The sequence below is a fragment of the Periplaneta americana genome, chromosome 5, assembly GCF_040183065.1.
Source record: "Periplaneta americana isolate PAMFEO1 chromosome 5, P.americana_PAMFEO1_priV1, whole genome shotgun sequence".
Taxonomy (NCBI): domain Eukaryota; kingdom Metazoa; phylum Arthropoda; class Insecta; order Blattodea; family Blattidae; genus Periplaneta; species Periplaneta americana.
This window is the reverse complement of record NC_091121.1, coordinates 66,962,855-66,977,845: the sequence shown is the minus strand read 5'-3', so window position 1 is coordinate 66,977,845 and position 14,991 is coordinate 66,962,855. Positions and strand designations below refer to the sequence as shown.

General features: G+C 35.7%; 1 protein-coding gene across 1 annotated transcript; it reads left to right on the top strand.

The window, feature by feature from the left end:
• Positions 1-337: 337 nt before the first annotated feature.
• Mtap (Methylthioadenosine phosphorylase) lies at positions 338-14,520 on the top strand. The gene is made up of 6 exons (XM_069825965.1): positions 338-496; positions 1,002-1,147; positions 5,747-5,914; positions 6,829-7,084; positions 12,356-12,565; positions 14,414-14,520. The coding sequence occupies exons 1-6, from the start codon at positions 476-478 to the stop codon at positions 14,447-14,449; spliced, it is 837 nt and encodes a 278-aa protein (XP_069682066.1). The 5' UTR covers positions 338-475; the 3' UTR covers positions 14,450-14,520.
• The last annotated feature ends 471 nt before the right edge of the window (positions 14,521-14,991 follow it).

The following is a 14,991-nucleotide window of genomic DNA, read 5'->3' as shown; positions in this document are numbered from 1 at the left end:
TATCGCCTCATTACAGGCAATGCAAAATAGTACCGTCACAGTCTATTGTTTCTAGCACCCTCAAAACTCAAGCTTCGTGACTGTATGTAGTAGACTGTGGTAATACTGTATTTCAATCGATATATACTCCCTGGGGGTTTTAATGATTTCCATTCTTCAATTATTTTGTCCAGGTGAGAAAGACCACAGAAAACATAGTCGCACTATATTCTGTGCTGTAGTCTGCCTTCATACAGAACCAAAGAGTTCTAACTCATTGTAAAGAACAGTGATTTCGATCATGGCATTCCTCGATATTCATTCGACTGTCGATTTTTAAACAGATCGATATTGCGAGAAACAGGTGATACGGGCGGCGGCGGAAATAGAACTTCAGAAAGCGTGGTTGCAACAGGTCGTGGTCGGTGTCCTTGGATTTAAATTGGTTGGAAATATTGTGTATTTCTGTTTATATTTACATTTAGAACATAGTAATATGCCAAAACACACAATAAAGGTAAGAGTTCTCGGAACTCATTAACAAATACTGCAGCTTAGAATAATTTTATATTGCACGGTAATTTGGTAAACAAGTCTGAATTTAAATGGTAATTTCCAAGTGCGAGCTTCTCAGATACCGATTAATGTAAAAATGACTTCAATTACTCTTAGCACTGTAGTATTAGTTGTAATAGAGAAAGTGAGTTGAACAATTGGGATAAAGACTATGTGAATAATGAACCCAAGAAATGAAAAGAAGGCCTATAAAAATCAGTTAGCAGATAAAACTTAATATAGCTAGGTATTGTAGGCATTGGTAGCCATAAAGTTTTACTGTTTTAATTAATACTACCATAAATATACTTTTAGATGAAAATACAGCAGTGAGCGGTGTCAAGCAAAAGTTCCAAATCCTCACCCATTTCTACCTGCTTCTACGTTACTCACCTGTATGTCTACAAATCTTTGGCTCGGACGTGTACAAATTCTAGTTTCTCATAAATAAATTTCTCTGTTAACAGATTGGAATCATTGGTGGTACGGGACTGGATGACCCTGATATTTTGGAGAGCCGAAAAGAAAAGTCAGTCACAACGCCTTTTGGTGATCCTTCTGACGTTTTGATTGAAGGAAAAATCAGTGGAGTAGACTGTATTCTATTAGCAAGGTATTTGTTTAAAGAGACATAATTCAGTGTGTGGCTAAATCTCTCCTTGCACTCCTAAATGGAATATGTTTCTAAAAGAATTATGTAGCTTATCTTATCTGTAACTAAATAGGCTATAAGTATATCTCAGTGTAATGACGGCTATTTCTTTCTGCGAATTTTTTTTTTTTGTTACCATACTTTTTCGAGATTAATTTCATTGAAGATAAATGAACAACTCATGCGAGCCTCACCACTCTTTCATTCGATCCAAACTTAACAAAGTTCTGGAATTGAATAATAAGTAGTTGAGAAAATTAATGGATAAAACAGATTCTTACAATTTATTTGCATTCAAGCATTTTCTATGCATAAATTTGTTTTACACGACATTAATACGTAATGGTTTTGTCTACATTTACTAATTCAGAAAGAATTCTGGAGAATTTAATTTTGTGTTCCCAAGTCAGGAAATGGAGGGATTGGAAACCTTACAGTTTCAACCCCGAAGCATAGTGATATATTTGTTCTTTTCCCAGACATCACTTGACAGCACACTTATAGGGGAAATTGCCACTTGAATTGTTTCCTTTCCATTGCTGCGTCGCACATTTAGAAGGCTTCACACTAATTTATAGAAAATGGGGATTACCCTCTGATGAAGAATGACATCATTGTCTAAACGAGTTCTTAGTTTAACAAATGATGGGTATAATCATCTTATGTAGTATGACAAAATTTTATATCTACCCTAATTATAAATAATGATTTTCTCCGAGGATTCTTCCTCAGATAGTCTAGCATAGCGTTTTTCAACTGCCAGTTCACAGCGAAATTATTTTGTCAGCCTATAGAAAATTCCTAGATTCAGTTACTTTAGTATTCGGTAGTATAAGATCAGTGACAGAAATTAGAGCAGATATTTGAAGATCTAGACAAATACCCGAAATAGCTGAAATGAATGGATTGAGTTGGTAATCTTAGGTAGCAATTTAATATTCAACTAGTAACCAAGTAAAGACAACAATCAGAATAGAATGGAATAGATCCTAACCATAAGGAATCGAGTAGGATTGTGCAAGTGGTTTGGGGATGGATTGACTGGTGGGAAGGGGAGTCCCATTGTGTTTGAATTATATTCGTTACGTAACTGAAAGGAACACGAACAATATGTTGGAAATCAGGAAAGTATAAGAACTTTAGAAAGTTGAAGTAATGTTACTATATAAGGTGACCAGATTCACAGAGATAAAAAAAGAGGACACAAAGCTTTAAAAAGGAGGACATTGTTCGAAAAAAGAGGACAGAAAATATGTACTTAGATTTAGGTTGTGGTCTATATTATAATTTAAATTACGTCAATACCTATTTTATTACAAAACAATTATGAAAAAACTTTATATTAATGATTTTACAGTTACGTAGCTACATATCAAAGTCAAGGAAACTGTAATTGTTGAGGACAAAAAATATCTATTTAGATTTACATTCGCACCTCGGTTTCTCGATTTACTAGCTACCTGTGACTAATGACCATAACAAGGAGCAGCAAAGAGAGTTATGATCATTAGCAAAGAATATATTCCGTCGATGTTGTTGCCAGCTACAGGCAAATTACTTGAAAAAGGCGTCAAATCAGATAATTTCAAAATATCAGAAATACAAGTTACCAAAAGGAGGACATTTCTTGATTTTTTTAAAATCCGCCTGGACCCTGGACAAAGGCCTAAAAAGGAGAACATGTCCGAACAAAAGAGGACGTCTGGTCACCTTATTACGATATATTCTAGATCATGGATAACAAAGCAGCAATACTGATCAAAAGGGATATGGTATAGAAATTACCTTCACAAATAATCTAGTACTGATACTTATTTACTTTTATATTATGAAACAGATAAATGATAGATATAAGATGCTTAGAAGAAATAATAGATACAGCAACAAACATTGGAATAATGCAGGTATTGATCAGTGGCGAAGCATACCCAAAAAATTTGAGTTATTATTCCTAGTAACAGTAGGCGTATAAGTTCGTAATAACGATGTATAGTAACATTGGGTTGCACTCAGATCCTTCCATATATTAAGTTCACTGTTTGCAGTCATTCCAGTATGGAGAGAGCTGTGCGAGCCATGAGGCTTGTGGAAAAAACCTCTAAAGGCTTGGCTACGACTTTGACTCGCAAGCTTGAGAAGAGACCAGGAGGAGGTATCGATTTGCTATATTTCCATACAAAAAGAGGCTAGCCTTCCGTCACAATATTACATTGTGCTCTATTGGTGTTCTCGGAAAGTGCAGCATTGAGTTTAGTTTATTTAAAAATGTATGCATGTGTGTGTAACCTACATATTAATTTTGCGTAAAATGGCTCATACTGAGAGAACATTTCAAGGTCATTACTTGTAGAATTAAAAGAGAAGCCGTTTTCAAGTTGGACGTATGAAACAAAATGTGTTTACAAAGATAGGAAATCGACACCATATTTTCATTGAAGGAAGACAAAATAGAAATTTTCATTGTATAAGAAATATCCTTGGCTAATAGAATGTTCTGAGACAAATAAGTTATATTGTTTTACTTGTACAATATTCTGTTTGGGAGTAAAAATGAGTGGTCATCATCTTCTTGTGGGGTCTGAGTCACAAAAATTTTGATAGAGAATCCGATATACATCTAGTGTATAAAAAGATACAAGGTAAGAAGATTTTTTTTCAGCCTACCCAGTATTTACATCTTAGCTTCGCCACTGGTATTGATGGCATGTCTTTTACACTAGATTTTTCTGATAAAAGAAAAATAATGATGTCAAACACTTGTCATTAGAGAGCTATTCGCGTCTTTAGAGACAAAATCCTTATTTTAAAGAATAAATTTCCAAAAGAAAAACATAACTAAAACAAAAACAACTTTAATTGCTTTGATTTGTTACATTTCTAAATAAATGGCATTGAGGCAACCATAGGCGCTGACTTATGAAATTTATTGGGAGTGCTCACTCAGAAAAAGAAAACCACATTCAAGTTTAATACAATTTATGTTGAAACTGTTAAAAAGTAGCCTCTCCTTGTCCAAGCCATCCCCATAAAATGAATTTCTTCCAGTTCCCCATCACCATCATTAAAACCACCAATTAGAAAATTCTCAATCTTAACAAGAAAATCTGCAGTAAAAGTGTCAGTGCGATCATCCAAACAGTTCACAATACTATCAACTTCGTGAAACTCTTTACGATACAAATCTTCAGGAGATGAATGAACATGTGGCATGGATCCAGTGTCCAAATGTCGAAGTGACTGCCACTTACGTGGGAGTTGTGGCTTGGGCAGTGCCGTTGTTGATTTATGTGTTACTTCACTCCATAATGTGGAAATTAATAATGTAAGGAAGATTGCATTGTGAAATGCAGACACTGTAGGATACACACAGCTTTCTTGAAAGACAAGGTTCGATTTTGCAAACCAGTAGCCCATTGGTAGCATCAACATGACTAAATACTTTCACAAGTAAGCTTAGGTGATAAAGAAAAAATAAACTGCAACTGTGCTAAAAAGCCGTTTGCTTTTGCACCAGCGTCTGATCTTTGTATCATTAGTTTGGATAGTTGTGGGGTGCTCAAAATGCAAAGCACCCCCGAAATTGGTGCCTATGGAGACAACCAGTGTCATGAAACATTATCGAAAATGAGTTATGCCATTAAACCTAACCTTTCTCTTGTGAGTGAACTTATGTTGGTACTTTTTACGTCGACCTGGTTGGCGAGTTGGTATAGCGCTGGCCTTCTATGCCCAAGGTTGCGGGTTCGATCCTGGCCCAGGTCTATGGCATTTAAGTGTGCTTAAATGCGACAGGCTCATGTCAGTAGATTTACTGGCATGTAAAAGAACTCCTACGGGACAAAATTCCGGCACATCCGGCAACACTGATATAACCTCTGCAGTTGCGAGCGTCGTTAAATAAAACTTAACATTATTATTGTTACTTTTTACAAACCGTATTTTCAACAAAAATATTATTATTATTATTATTATTATTATTATTATTATTATTATTATTATTATTATTAATTACAAATCAGTCTCTGTCAGCTGGGTTTGAACCAATAAACTTCGTGTATGACTTAAGGCTCTCTCGACGTTGATTCATAATGATGGATTCACAGGCTATCAGCTGAGTTAAAGTTGTGGAATACTCCAAGCTTTCGGCTACTGACTCTGTAGCCATCGTCAGGGAACTGATGATACAGATGTCTGAATGTTGTCTCATATATATATATATATATATATATATAGTCAGTAGCCAAAAGCTTGGAGTATTCCACAACTATAACTTGGCTGATAGCCTGTGAATCTATCATTATGAATAAACTTCGTGTCTAATAGCAAGAATGGTAACAACTCAACCACCAAATATGACTAATCCTCAAACTTAGAATTTGTTTGTTTACAGTGCAAGAGAGAGTAAGATGATTATTGTATCTCATAGTCTCATTTCGATCTTTCATAGCTCGTTGACAGAGTTTGGTGTCTTGTGTTCCCAGTATCATTAATCAGTAGTAATGTGAATTTGTGAACCATATTAAATGGCTTAATGTTCATTATGCATTCTTCATATTTCAGACATGGACGTAAACACACCATCCAACCAAGTACCATAAACTATAGAGCTAATATTTGGGCCTTGAAAGAAGCAGGATGTACTCATATACTGGCATCATCAGCATGTGGTTCTCTTAAGGAGGAAATAAGACCTGGAGAATTGGCAATCTTGACGTCATTTATAGATAGGTAGGTATTGTTAGGAGCAAGAGGTTATTTTCAAAATGTAAATATTGATGCTTTCTATCTCTTTTTCTAGTTTCTCATCCCCTAACTCTTTACCTCCTTTACACTCCTCTTAATCATTCTTGATTTTTCATATTGTCAAGATAGAGCAAGAGGAAGCAGTTGTACCTGGAAATAAATGTAAAATTTTTAGTGGAAAATTTTGCCTCTGGATGTATATTTTACTTTGGGACACATCATGAGTGGCAGCATTATCCAGAATATACCACGTGGAGGCAACGGTAATTGTGGAGATACACTCCACCATCGATTTTCGAATTTTTTTCTGAAAATCTCTAATTTTTATCTCCCTTTTCAAAAGAACTTGGAAAAAAGTAGTGAGATAACTTAACCCAACCTAAATTTCGACTTAGGCATCACTGCACCGAACTATTAAGGAAGAGAGATTGATGTGTGTGTCAGATTGATGCCTACGTCGAAATTTAGGTTAGATCAGATTGGTTCATTAGTTCGTCGAAAAGAAAATGTAACTTCGCTCTGCTTTAGTGAAAAAGTATACTGTATGTGTTTTCAGCAGGAAGGAATGAACACGAAGCATAACGCCTTATTTGCCCCCCCCCCCCCCAGCAACATGTTTCTATTGCAAACAAAAGTAAACTTATGAAATAATTTTTATGTTTTAGTATTGTTCGAACCACGTGGGCTCTTGTATTACTGCTATAATTATTTAAATATTTATAACGAGATTTATTTTATTTAAAAAAATTATTATTATTTTGACACAAGAAATATTTTAGTTGCATTTTAGATCATGTTCAATTTCCTGCATTATCCTATAATGTCCTACATTTTGAACCATTGTGTCCTACATTTCATTAAAATATCCTGGTAACCCTAATTGCATGGTCATTCCTCAGGACACACTCTCGCATTCAGACTTTTTATGATGGTGCACCAACATCGCCAGCTGGTGTATGTCACATTCCAATGGAGCCAGCCTATTGCCCAGTGACTGCGAAGGTAGTGGAAGAATCTGCAAAAGCTCTGAACATTAAGATTCATCCATCAGTGGCTTGTGTCGTCATAGAGGGACCAAGATATTCCTCACTTGCAGAGAGCAAAATGTATCGTTTATGGGGAGGAGACATTGTCAACATGACTAATGTCCCAGAGGTAATAACTAATTTTAATGTTTTTTAATACAGATGAATAAAATATGATACAGTAAAGCTAGTTAATGGCATAATATGGCTATTTAATCGACAACGAAGTCATATAGTTTTGGCTTAATTCAGCGGTTGGTACATTTAGTAGAAGTTCTCATGATATTTTAGCAGAATCATAACTGTTTTTACCGGGCACCAGTTTTACATTTTGGCAGTTACATCGCCTGTAAAGAACCCCCAATATGAATGAAGGACCACATCTGTCTTTGGTCATTGAGTCCCTCGGACCTAGCTGGGAGGATTACATAAGTAAATCCACCGACCTTCCTCCATCCGCTACCTGAGGGACGCCCCTCCATGCCGTGACAGGCAAGCGATTTATTAGAATATTTAATGGCATTTCCTCCATTGAGATTATACAGTTATACCGCTGTTACTCGGTCCCCATATCCTCATTCGATAAAGCAAGGTATACCACGAGCAGGTAGAGGTTGGGATTTGGATAGGAGAGGCTATAGGAGACGCATCACTATCCCTTACACCCACAGATGTAGTGAAAGCTCTAGCCCTCGAACAGTCAACACAAAATATCCCCCAAAAGAATGGTTACATATTTTTACAGACGGATCTTCTAAAGACAACCGAACTGGAGCTGGAGTCTCATTTTCACTATTCTCATTTTATCAAGCAACAGGTCTTAACACCACAAACTATGACGGAGAAATAATGGCAATACACATAAGTCTACAGCAATTAATGAATCTCCCAATTAACAAGTACAATAAAGCAGTAATTCTCTCAGATTCCAAAGCTGCAATTCAAGCAATATGCTCAAACACCACAAAAAAATCAGAGAAAATAAAGGATTGCTACAACATGTTAGTTCAACTTCAAAATCTTAACAAAATAATTTACATACATTGGGTCCCGGCACATTGTGGGATCGAGGGCAACAAACTGGCAGATACACTTGCCAAGAAAGGCACAACAATACAGCAAATGAAAACGACAAATCTGCCAATGACTTCAGTAAAGCGCCTGATCAATTCTAAATTCTCATATCTTCATATTGAGGAAACAAAAATACATGTCGAAAACAAAAAATGGAACACCCTAATCTTGAACCCAGAAGTAATCCCACAAGCAGCACAGAAAACTGCAGTTGCAGCCTTCAGGTTGCTTACAGGAGACACGATTGCTAGGCAAGCCACTTACATAAAGTACAAATTCTAAATTCACCAGTGTGTCCCCTGTGCAACAGTCAAGAGGAGATGAACGAGAGCCACTTGAAGACCTGCAATGCACTATCTGCAGAAGACACTGTAGCCCAGAAGTATTGGAGAGCACGAATGGTAATGGCTTCATTGCTAGATGCAAGGCATTGAAACAACAACAACAACATTTAGTAGAAGTAGAAATGACTTCTCAGCCCCTACTTTCTCTTTCACTGTACCAGCAGGGTTGGTTAATATGTAGCATATGAGGTGAATGAGCTAGATAGATCACTGTAGAATGGCTGAAGGTATAAAATGCCGACCACTGGCTTAATTGATAACTTATTTTCGGTTTGTGCACCTTCTGCTAGCACGTTAAGCTGCGTCTCAATGCTAGCACGCTGGTCTTCAATCCATATGGTACTGGTTCAATCCCCAGCCAAGTTATGATGAAATTTGTGGTGGACAAAGCAGATATTGCAGAGGGATTTTCTTGGGATACTCTTATTTCCCTTGTAATTCCACGAACACTCTCCACATTCCCTATGTCATCTTTAATCTACAGTAATTGAAAATAGACTGGGGTAAAGTCTAGGGACGTATTTTCTATACTGATATAGAAAGGGCTTGGGGCTGGGACTTATCAGAATGGCAACTACCTGGCTCTATCACGACTGAGGCAGGATGGCCCACCTGTCAGCATCGAACCAATATATTTGAAAATTGGTTTTTTTAAGTATATCCTTGGCTCAGTCCACTCAGAAAAATGGTAAGTCCCATTGTAATTTTATTTAGAGCCTAGCTTCTCCCATAGATGTACAAAACGTATGATATTGCATTACTAGTAGCACGAGAAAGCTCTGTTTTGTACGGTTTGTCTCTTTGGAACTTTATGTCCAGTCTTCAATTATGACTATATGAGAACAGTTAAAAATGTTCTACTTGCATAATAACATGAAGATAACAATTGATTATCCCACATGTAGCATACACAGAGCTTTACATAAACCTACTAAAGTTTCCTGCAGTGGCTGCATGGTCTACACCTTTTCCAGTTGTATTTCAGAAAATATCAATTGTATTTCAGATTTGTCATTTGTATTTCAGATTAGTCAATTCAATTTCAGATAGTGTCAATTGTATTTCAGAAGTTACGGTTGGCACCTTATTCTCCAATGTTAAATCGAATCGAGATCATTTGGTGTAAAGTGAAGACGTACATAAAAACCCATCTTGGAATTCCTGACGTCATAGCTCCTGGTGTTGTAGGCTAATTTACCTACTGTACAGTAGAAAGTAAAATTGATGAAGCAACACACACAATATTGTTGGTGGTGATTGTGCAGTACAACACAGTACAATTCTTCAAGCTGCAGCTTTAGCTATGGTGAATATGCCTGTCGGATGCTAAAATGCAATAAAGTTGAGGATTTTTTAAATTCATTTTCCATTTTTTTTTTAATATATGTTAAAATCTCAAGTAGGCCTACAGCTGTTATTTTGTGAAATAAAAGTGACTATGTAATCTTAAATGCATTGCTTATTTTCTGAAATACATCAGATACCATCTGAAATACAATTGACAAATCTGAAATACAATAATTGATACTATCTGAAATTGAATTGACAAGTCGAAATAAAATTGACTAATCTGAAATATATTTGATAATTTCTGAAATACAACTGGAAAAGGTGTAGACCAGTAGTATTCAATCTATGGTACACGGAGTTGTCTTGAGGTACATATCCCACTGACCCACTGGCTACATATGTAAAAATGCTGACATATTTTATTATGTTTGCTGATAATTATTGCAGTTTACATATTTGCATTGTTTTTTTTTTTTATTTCTCAATGTATTTTGGGGGTATGTTAGCAAAAAGATTGAATACTATTGATCTAAACTGTCAGCCTGTCAAGTTGGCAGTCTGTGTTGAATTCCATGCTAAGCATGGTTTTTTTTAATGTAAAGTCCATAATGAGAATTGTTGTAGCAGACCAGTAGTGGACGGTGGGTTTGAAAGTTGAGGAGGCCAAGACGTGAATGATGAAAATATAAACATATAAGGCCTGTGACGTACCTCATTACCAAGCGCAGAATTTATAGATTTTAAGAAATTAAAATTAGGTTTTCCAATTCATGTTTTAGGATTTTAAATCTTATGTTTAGGAATTTACATGATTTTAGGGAAAAAAATAAATATAAACAACATACTGTTAATATATTACAACGGCTTGGTAAAGATTGCCACTCTTTGGGACACTTTAAGTCCTAACTTATGAATTAGGTCTTTTTAGGAATGTTACTCTTTGCTATATAAAACGAACAAGAAAAACAATATTTCGAGAGTAACGAGATAGCAACAAAATCGATTCGAACCTAAGAATCCAGGGCTTGCTTATTACTATTACATAGCCTAATTTTACAGCAAATTAACTGGACGTTCCTCTTTCTTCGCAAATAGGCCACAACATACTGAATAACTGCTACTAGAAGAAGCTAGAGACAAACCTGCATTTGTTTCTAAACTCTCGATATATTTAAAATACTGTGTAAGTAAATACATCTCGTAACACAAAAGAATAAAATAACAAAAACACCCGCAAACAAGAGAAAATCTAACAACATAAATGAAAACTTTTACGCAGGGAGAGAGAACTAACAACACGTGACTCAATTTTCTAAAACCAAGAAGAGAGAAAGAGAGAAAGCTTCTGAATACAGCCGAAACCGGCTGTGACTAAGCAGTAGTTTTCAGCTGTCAGTAGGACGTCTCCAAATCGGCTCCCTTCGCGCGTTCTAGTCAAGTTTAAACACTCTTCTAACCAGCTATCTTATTGGTTGAACTGCTGTTGTCATGGTTACCGGGGAGTAGCGTCATGTAGCAGACTCCTCTCTCCTGCTCTCACATAGACACTGCAGGCTGCTAGATGTCGACTATACAGGTTACAGCGCTATCTGTTATTTTTCAGTACGAATTATTTGTACTATGTACAGTATAGCAAGCGGGCATCACCAACAGAATGTGGTCGACTTTACGTAACTTACATCTTAATCGTAGTGAATAATAAAATTAATATAAAAGGAAAAATGTTCATTTGCTGTAACTTGTCTGTGATCTTAATTCAGCTGAAATTATTACTGCCATATTGTGTTCTGGTAAAATATTAGGGGAGGCTCGGCCTCCCTTGCCTCCCCTGAAAATCCGCCGCTGTAGCAGACATTGTCACAATTGTGGTTTTTCTTGAGGTTCTCATTTTCCCATGCCTCGCCATCTTGTTCAGTCTCCATTCCATTGTCCTTAAACATAATTTCCCAATTGCCGGGTAATGAAAAGCAGGATTACTTGCTAGAAACCTGGCTATAAGCAATTATTAGCGTATGTAATCAGCTGGTGTGGGCTGAAAATGCACTAAACTGGAAGGTTAGCACAAAAGATGTACAAGATCACAGTGATGAGTCACAATGATCTCCCCCCAATAAGAATGTAACATAAGTGTACCCATAATAATAATAATAATAATAATAATAATAATAATAATAATAATACAGTCCCTTCACGTCATGAAGACAATTGGGTGGAGGGGGCATGGAGGTAGACCCCTGCTCTCTTGACCTCGGCACTGGAATGAGGTGGTGTAGTCGACACCATGCTCTTACTGCCTTTTTTACCACTGGCTACTCAATTTGATAGGAGGCTGAGTGAACCTCAGGACTGTTCTGGAAGTTTGGCAGTGAGAAAATCCCATCACCACTCAGGATCGAATCCCGGACCTTCCAGTGCGTTACCAGCTGCTCTACCAACTGAGCTACCCAGCCGTTAGTAATAATAATAATAATAATAATAATAATAATAATAATAGTAAAAGCTATAAACCAAATTGGAAGAAGTACAAGGCATTAAAATAAAGGATGAATTGAAAGTTTAATCCATAAATTACCCTGCCCTAGTGCCCCCTTTCTGTACCGAATTTCACTGGAATTTGAATCTGAATTTCTAATATGGAAAGTAAGTATTATAATAAAAATGTATGCCAAGGTATGTATGATCATTGATTTCAGGTTGTGTTGGCAAAAGAAGCAGGGATATGTTATTCAGCAGTTGCTTTAATCACAGATTATGACTGTTGGAGAGATACAGGAAATAAAGTTTGTGTTGAAGAGGTTATGACCACGTTCAAAAACAATGTGCAGAGTTTGATTTCTTTACTGAAGCATGTTATTCCAGAAATCGCAAAGAAAGACTGGGATAAAGAAATTGATGCTATCAAGGTAAGTAAAAGAATAACAGTATTCTATTTTTGTGTAGATTGAAATCCAAAATGTGATGGTATGTTTAAAAATTGACGTAGAAAATATTATAACTGTAAGATATCGTATGCCTTCATGCAGAAGGCAACCATAGTTTCTTCCAACTTGTGTGTTTGGCTCAGTGAAATAAATTTGGCATTCTAAATTATTCACAATTCCAGGCAGACCACCTCTGTGGTATAGGGGTCAGCATGTTGGTCTCTTACGCAGAGGGCTCGGGTTCGATTCCTAATCGGGTTGAATTTCCTGGTTGAGGTTTTTTAGGGTTTTCCTCAACTGTAAGGCAAATGCCAGGAAATTCGGGCCACAACATCCCTGAATATCACCGGCCTCATTCATCACTGAAATCATATTCATAACAAATCAGTAATACATATACAGTCGCCATCTAGTTCACAACAATAGAACCAGTCTCAACAATAGTACACAGGCCTTTGGATTTCAACCAAAGATTAACTCGTGATATGACCAAAGATGTTAAAGTGAGTATAAATAACAGCGAGGAAAAAAAAAATAAGTTCCAGGCAAGTTAAATCTGTTAACAGCCAGATCAGCTTCTATAGAACGTTTATTTTTCCTTATTTTTTCTCACAAATGAATATGTGGGGTTAATTTTCTATAACCTACGAGTATGATAATCTAGACAGGCATCATAAAATTCATAGTTGCATTATTAAGTCTTAAGCATAGCTAGTCCTTATTGACAAGTGTTGAGCACCTGTTTGCCATATGTTCTATTGTTCTGGTGGGGTGTCGCCTTTTACATTTATCATTTATATTTTCGTTTAATATAAAGATATTCTGTCCTGAATAGAAATCATGGAATCTTCTGTTTTTGCAACAAATGTATTTTTTATGACTGAATATTTTTCCAGTAAAGTGAAGTAACTGTAAGAATAGTTTCTAGGTTGAGTTGGTGTAAATGATTATTTATCAAAGTTTCTTTCCCCACTCCTCCCTTATTTAATGTGTCATTTTGTTCTGTTTTGAGTTTTAATAAATGTGAGGGAAATAAATGTTTTATCAGAAACCTTATAATCACATCAGTTCCTGCAAGTCTTATTCTTGTCTTCTTAGAAAAATGTCTCCAACATGTAAAATTATTTTCTCTTTCTCGCCCTGGGTCTGTCTGTATTTCTTTTTTCTTCTGGTTTACAATGTAGTGTGCATTTGCGAATATAGGTGTTGTCATCCATTCTTCAAAAACGAACCATATCTATTAATTGTTCTGTGATATAAAATATTATAATTTTCTAGATGTCCTCATTTCTCCATGTTGAATCTTTCATACACTACTTTTAACACTTGAATATAAATAACTGATTAAATGGTGATCTTACTTGTGTTAATTGTGTAAGCATGTGCTGTTTACAGCTGTTTCCAAACCTGTAAGCCGCACATGCTTACACAATTAACACGAGTAAGATCACCATTTAATCAATTATTTATCCTCATTTCTCTTTCAATTGTGATGTTACCCCAGCCCCAAGCCTAAGGAAATGAGTTTCAACAGACAGAATTCTTTGTTTGATGGTTCTTGTCAGTATTCAGATCTCTGCACACTGCATAGATAGAGAAACCATCAGTGATTTGTGAAATGTATTTTTTATACACTAGTCTTTGTTTTCAAAAATCTTTGATTTTAAAATATTATAAATACAATTTTTTGCTCAAGTTAATACCAATGAGAGTATAGTTGATTAGTGTAGCCTACTTTATATCACAAGAAAAATTGAAACTAAATTCTATCTGATTATATTAGCCTAGTGATATTTAAAATAGTATACATTTATTGTATTTTCTTTGCAGGAATGTGCCAAAACCAGTGTAATGCTTCCCTCATAAGTGAACATTCTACTTCTGTGATTGCTGTAATTACAGTATTATATTTTTCATAATAAAGAATGTAATTCTGACATACAGTATTTATTCAGCATTATATGCTTGGTACCTCCTATAGTTTAAAAATATTATGAAATATAGGTACTAATAATATGGTAAGTGATGTAATATTTCTTAGCAACAGCATGTGAAGAACAGAGAAATTTTGACTATTGTAAATTTTTGGTGATGCGTAAGTAACAATACCGATTATAACTACTTAAAAAAAAAAAAAAAAAGCGAGAGAAAAGAACCAAAGTATTTTTAATATACCATATCAAATGAGACTTTAATTTAACAAACTTGTTGTTATCTAATGCCGGGCTTTGGCAACGAAGCCATTAGCGTTCTTGCTCCCCAATATTTCTCTGTAGTGGATCCATCAGGTAGAACTTCACAGGTTTGTAGATGATCTTCAGTCATTTCTTCTTCTTTGTTGCATAGAGGGCAATTTAGATAATTTAACAAGCTTTAAAATGATCATCTTACCACCTGTCTAAAGCTCG

Bases quoted from the DNA above. Each gene is read 5' to 3' on its own strand.
- Mtap (XM_069825965.1), top strand. From the start codon at position 476: ATGCCAAAACACACAATAAAG. The intron at 1,148-5,746 runs GTATTTGTTTAA...TTCATATTTCAG, and splicing joins GACTGTATTCTATTAGCAAG to ACATGGACGTAAACACACCA. The intron at 5,915-6,828 runs GTAGGTATTGTT...GTCATTCCTCAG, and splicing joins TTGACGTCATTTATAGATAG to GACACACTCTCGCATTCAGA.